The sequence below is a fragment of the Pygoscelis adeliae genome, unplaced genomic scaffold, assembly GCF_000699105.1.
Source record: "Pygoscelis adeliae isolate BGI_AS28 unplaced genomic scaffold, ASM69910v1 Scaffold664, whole genome shotgun sequence".
NCBI classification, from domain to species: Eukaryota; Metazoa; Chordata; class Aves; order Sphenisciformes; family Spheniscidae; genus Pygoscelis; species Pygoscelis adeliae.
The window spans coordinates 1,086,614-1,092,049 of NW_008824762.1; the positions used below are offsets into that span (position 1 = coordinate 1,086,614).

The 5,436-nt window shown below is 44.7% G+C and overlaps 1 protein-coding gene across 4 annotated transcripts in view; it reads right to left on the reverse strand.

Annotated features, from left to right (window-relative positions):
- BIN1 (bridging integrator 1) overlaps positions 1-5,436 on the reverse strand; it is a 60,514-nt gene that overhangs the window by 10,606 nt on the left and 44,472 nt on the right. For all 4 annotated transcript variants that reach the window (XM_009323532.1, XM_009323533.1, XM_009323534.1 and 1 more), the window contains exons 11-12: positions 967-1,059; positions 65-175 (exon numbers count right to left, since the gene is read on the reverse strand). In XM_009323532.1, coding sequence (XP_009321807.1) covers positions 65-175; positions 967-1,059 — 204 coding nt within the window. The remainder of the gene's footprint in view (positions 1-64; positions 176-966; positions 1,060-5,436) is intronic.

Genomic DNA, 5,436 nt, shown 5'->3' on the forward strand with positions numbered 1-5,436 from the left:
GGGGGGGCACACGGACACGGACACAGCACACCAGGAACTCTGCGTCCCACCACTACACACTCACCTTGAACAGAAATCCTGGGGGCATGTCAGCTCTTTCAGATGAAGCGCCTCCTTCCACAGTGCCATTGACGGTAGCAGGGAAAGTTTCCACAACAACAGCAGGTAGAGAGCTCTGGTAGGCAGCAGCAGCCAGGGAAGGAAAAAAAGCCATTGAGAAAAGAGAATCCAAAATTGCAGCTCCAAGCCCACCCTGGAAGATCCACATCCCAACCCTACCCATGGCTTCAGTGGGTTTTCCCAGCACACCAGTCAGTGACAAAAACACCCCAAAGGACAGCAGAGTCAGCAGTGAGAAGGCAGGAGAGGTGACCACTGTCTTCCTTTGCTTAAGGCTGCAGAAGGGCAGAGAGGATTTAGAGTTTTTCTGGGACTATAATGCCCAGCATTTCCCATTCACTGCGGTCATGACGCAGTTCTTGTAGAGCCCTCGTGGAACAGACAACTCAAATGCAACAGCCTATAGGAACCAAGTGGCCACGAGATGGGACCTACTCCAGTCCCCTAAAAAAGTGGCAGTGTCAGGAAAAAAAGAGGAACCCTGGATATTCAGGGGACACAGGCAGAGCTCAGAAGACAGGGTAGGTAAAGTAAACGGCAAGCAAGGAGGAATCCAGTAGACAACACAAGTTTAGCACAGCATGGGCTGTGGGCTGGCTTCACAACATGGGTGAAGGGACAGTTCTTTTTGTGGATCTTCCAGCAGAGCTTCTCCCTAAGCATTACACAGATAAAATGCAACGGCTAAGTCTGGCCTCTGAATAAGAGCATTGTAACTGCTGGGGTGGCAGGGATGTGTTTTTCCAAGCAGCCCCACATCTCTTTTCCCAGCCCAGCCTCCCACATCTGCTGTATGACAAAGGGATGTGATGGAGAAAAGGGACTGCTGTCCCTTGAGGTGCTTACCGATCCTGAATCAGCTTCAGTTTTAGATGCTTCAGCTCCAGCTGCTGCTTCTGATCCAGCTGCTTCAGCTCCTGCATGGGCTGCTTCTGCAGGCTGCAATACAAAAGTCATCCAGGTGGAGAGTTATGCTCATTACAGCTATGTGTGCATACAGAAAAGTGCAGCTGTCTGTCCAAGTGCTCTGTGCTGTTGACTGCTGCCATCTGCTGACAAATAGATGAGAAACCTCAGGACCTTGCTAGGTTTCTGTCTCCCTCTTTCTCTGCAACCCGGTGAAATCACAGTAAAGCCTGCATTCCCTCACTCAGCCATGTAGCAGGCAATACTCCAGAGGAAAGAAATGAAACGCCAAAAATCCCGTGCACCTCTTTCTTTTCACTATCTAAATCGCAGACCTACTTTACACATGCACAGTATCTATTATTACATACAGATTGCCCACTTGTATGTGAATACAAGTCTGCTTGCATGCCAAGGGACAAGGATCTCTCAGTAGGCTACTTCCAAGGATCAACAATTAAGGAATGTTTAAGCCTTTGCATACTCCCAGAAACAGAAAAACATGGTAATTATGTGTCCAAATATGGAACTTAGTCTGGACCCAGCATCTACATGACATTAGCACTGAATTAAACTGAACTGAAAACTGTGCTAAATTTCACCCAATTTAATTTTGGATAGGCCCAGAGTCTCATGAATTTGGATTCTGTTGTGAATATTCTGTTAGTAAAAATTTGCTATGAATATTCCACATGGTGTGTGCACACATTTGTGTTCGTGGAGAGGGGAGTTTCTAATGCACAAAAGCTGCCACCACCAAGGACAAATATTCAGCATCACCTACAAATCACTGCCTGGCACAGACCATTCTAGGAAGCCTGCGGACAGGGTTTCCTGCGCACAACAAAACCAAACACCTCTGAAACACTTCCAGCGGTTCAAGTTTTTATTCTCCCTTGCCTGAAGTCAGGCTAACTCTGTTTTAACACAAAATTAAAGATATTCATTTGCCCCTCCCAGAAACCGCAGCAACACAGGAAGTAAGTTGGATCCGGTAGCATCAACGCTGCAGATCAGCCCCTTGGGAGACTAGCCAGGGAGCACCTGGGAAGACTCCTGACGAGAATCTCAGGGGTCTAATTTGCAGCCCGAGTGTCTTCATTCATGGCCAGTCTGTATCCATTTGTTCTCTATACCAGGCACACGCACCTCTTTGCGGAATCTAACCAGATACCCACTTTATACTTGCACAATAGAGATTGCCATAGAGATCTCCCATTTTTAATACATGTGAATAAACCAGCTTTAGCATGCCTACATGCCTCATACATTTGGTAAACACATGTACGCCTGAACACAACCACGTTCAAAACAAGGCATTGTCCACATTTTTTGATGTTGCAATTCTCATAGTCCCAACCCTACAAAAGCCCAGTGTAAACCAATGACCATGGTAACCCTTAACTCTACACCCATCTGGCTACTAGCCATGCACTGGCACAATGCTCCAAGTAGTTTTCTAGTAACAGCAGCAATAATGAAGAAATAAATCCTTGATTTAACAAAAAGCCATTACTTTACCTTCAGCTGCTCCAATGGTGCCATTTAACCCATGCTTTCCTCTCCTATCACATCTTTCCTCATGTCTCCCATCACCATGTCCACAGGCCTATACTGCCAGAGGCTATTATAAACAGCAGAGCTGTTCCTATCCTGCAGAGGATTCCCACAGCAGCTTTGGTAGTGCTAAGGTAAATGTATGCATATGAAATGCTACAAAGGCTTCTCCTGTTTAATTAGATTCACTGCCAGGTTGCTTTTTATTTGGATTCAGTGAAACTGAAACTGGGACAGATGCCAGCCCAACTCTATCTGGCCAAGCATGGTTTTTATGTGGACAAGTGAAAAGGAGCTCAACGTGAGCTCCCTTTTTAAAAGCAGCTAATTTGCAAAAACAGTAGTTAATAACCAGAGAAACTGAAACTAAATTAATCCCCTGGATTTCAAAGGGTGTTTTCATGTCAGCTACTTATTTTTCTATTTTATGTACCTGTGGGCACCCCAAGGCCTATAAAAGCATTTACAGTCATAGAAAGATACTATAGGGAGAAGAGGAAGAATTGCTCACTGCTGTTGCCAGGTTTGAAAGCTTTGCTTATTCCAACAGCAGCATCATACACACCAAATGCAAGTTTCCTAGTCTGCAGAACTAAGCAAGTTCTGCTGCATCCAAGTTTCTATGCAGTTGTTAGCCTCATGGCATGTGGGAGTATGTAACCATGCAACAAGTCTCCTCTCATCAACAGCTAAGAACAATATTAGACCAAAAACACTTCAGAAGACTTGAAGAGCAAGAGGAGGATTCCCCAGCTATAGGGAGCTCTGCTCTTTAACTGTGTATGGTATGCCAAGGTCAGAATTGGCATGGTAAGAACATCTTGTCTAGTAGCATTCCCCGGTTGATTAAATTGTCCTTTGGGTGAAATCAGTTTCCAGGATGGGAGAAATGGCCCAAAACAGTTTTTACACCCCAGACTGTAAGCACAGCTCAATCAGGTACAGTCATAGCTCACCCCTGCCCATCCACTTGAAAGGCACGAGATCTTTCCTTGCAAAAACACAGACTTCTTTTCTTTCTTACTAAGACAGACTGACAATGCACATACATGGGAATGACAGATGTTAAACACTGATAGCTGATAAAACACACAAGGGAAACATCTTTCTTGACGTGACCCAAGCTCACGTGAAAGAGAGCACTGGCCACAGTGAGTTCCTGGGCCAGACTCTCAGCAAGGGTTAAGTTATGTCCTCCCAAGTACTGACTCTAGGTGGTGATCTGGCCCTTGAGAATGGAAAGGTTGGCAGGACTCGATTCCCCAGCATAAGCCAAGGACTTGTGCTTACATCTACACCATGGGATATAGCCAGCTCAAATAGCAGGCTTGAGTACTCAGACCAAGCATTTTCTGTCCACACTGCTGGCTGTTTGTCCAGAGGGGCTCAAAAGTACTTCTGCTTGAAGTATCTCCCAATGGGACAATCTGCAGCAATCTGAGACCTTCCCAGGCCCGATATATCTAGAGGGCATAAATGAGGGTCTGGATTTGGTTCAGATGCAGAGCATGCGTAGGGTCTCCCTTGCCAGCAAGCTCCAAAGCTGACATTGAGGCAGATGCCAGGTAAATCTTGAGCCTGCACTGAACTTTCAGTGTAGACACAGGCTGAGCTATTTCACATCAGCCTTTCTGGCAACAATGGTCAATGAACAGCAAACACCACAGATAATTCCAAACGTGTATGTATACCCAATGGTACAGGCAGTAAGGACAAGGGGCAGCTGAGACATTTATGCATCGCACACAAGACCAACAGGATGTGGAGTTTAGGAAATACTGGGCAGTGGAGGGTGAAGATGATGCCACAATGGGATTAAGTTTGAGGAGAACGTCACAGTATCATGCCAAAGGAAAGATGAGTGAGTTAGCAGGGAAAGGCAATGGGATTGTGCGCTGGTGGAGACATAAGTTTCAGAGTGCCAGACCTGACTTGCAAACATGTGGCTGCCCCTGGGGCTTCACAGGTGGTGTAAAGGTGGGAAAAGCAACTTTGGTTTGGGGTGTACAGAAAGGAAAAGCAGCGAGGGAAAGGAGACAGGTATGCGCAAAGAGATGGCACTGGCACATGCACAGCACATGATGAGAGATGAAAGCCATATGAAGTTCTTACCTCCCATAAATCCCAAGGTAAAGACTAAGCATGTCAAAGAGCAACAAAAATAAAACATGTTTATACGTGATTATTTCAGTGAGTACAAACATTACAGATGTTGATCAGACTGAAGCAGACATACACATTCAACAGCACTTATCTCTGCATGTTTTAAAAATATTTTTTTAGTACCTGAATTTATACACCCCTCCCTACTGCATATTCAAATTTAAGCACCAAGGCATTTGAGTACGGGTTTTTTCTACCTCTGGTATGAAGGGAGACAGCCAAGCCACAGTCAGTTATCAGTGGCAGACCACATAGCCAGAAAAAAAAACCTCATGAGTTTGTGGCCCATCAGGGTGGATATCCACACCCAATAGAGTTAATATAATTTCAGAAACAAGACTTCAACTGGTGTCTTTAATTGTGAAATATCTTAACCTCTTTGCCATAGCGCCCACCCTATAGGAAATAAATTTGACTGCTTTGAAAACTAGGTGGCTTTTGCTATGTTTTGTACTGCGGTTACCATTAGAAAGTATTGATTTCAGACTCTTTCTTTTATTGACTTCTGAAGCTAATAATAAATACATTAGAACACCAAATATGCTATTGCTGAGCAGTTTTGAAAAACCCACTCAGGGTAATATTTGTTGCTTGCCAGAAGGGTAACAAATAATTCCATTTTAAGTTAAATTTATACTCGTATCATCCCACGCCAGTATACCCAATTATCCAAGTTATAACTGGTGATTC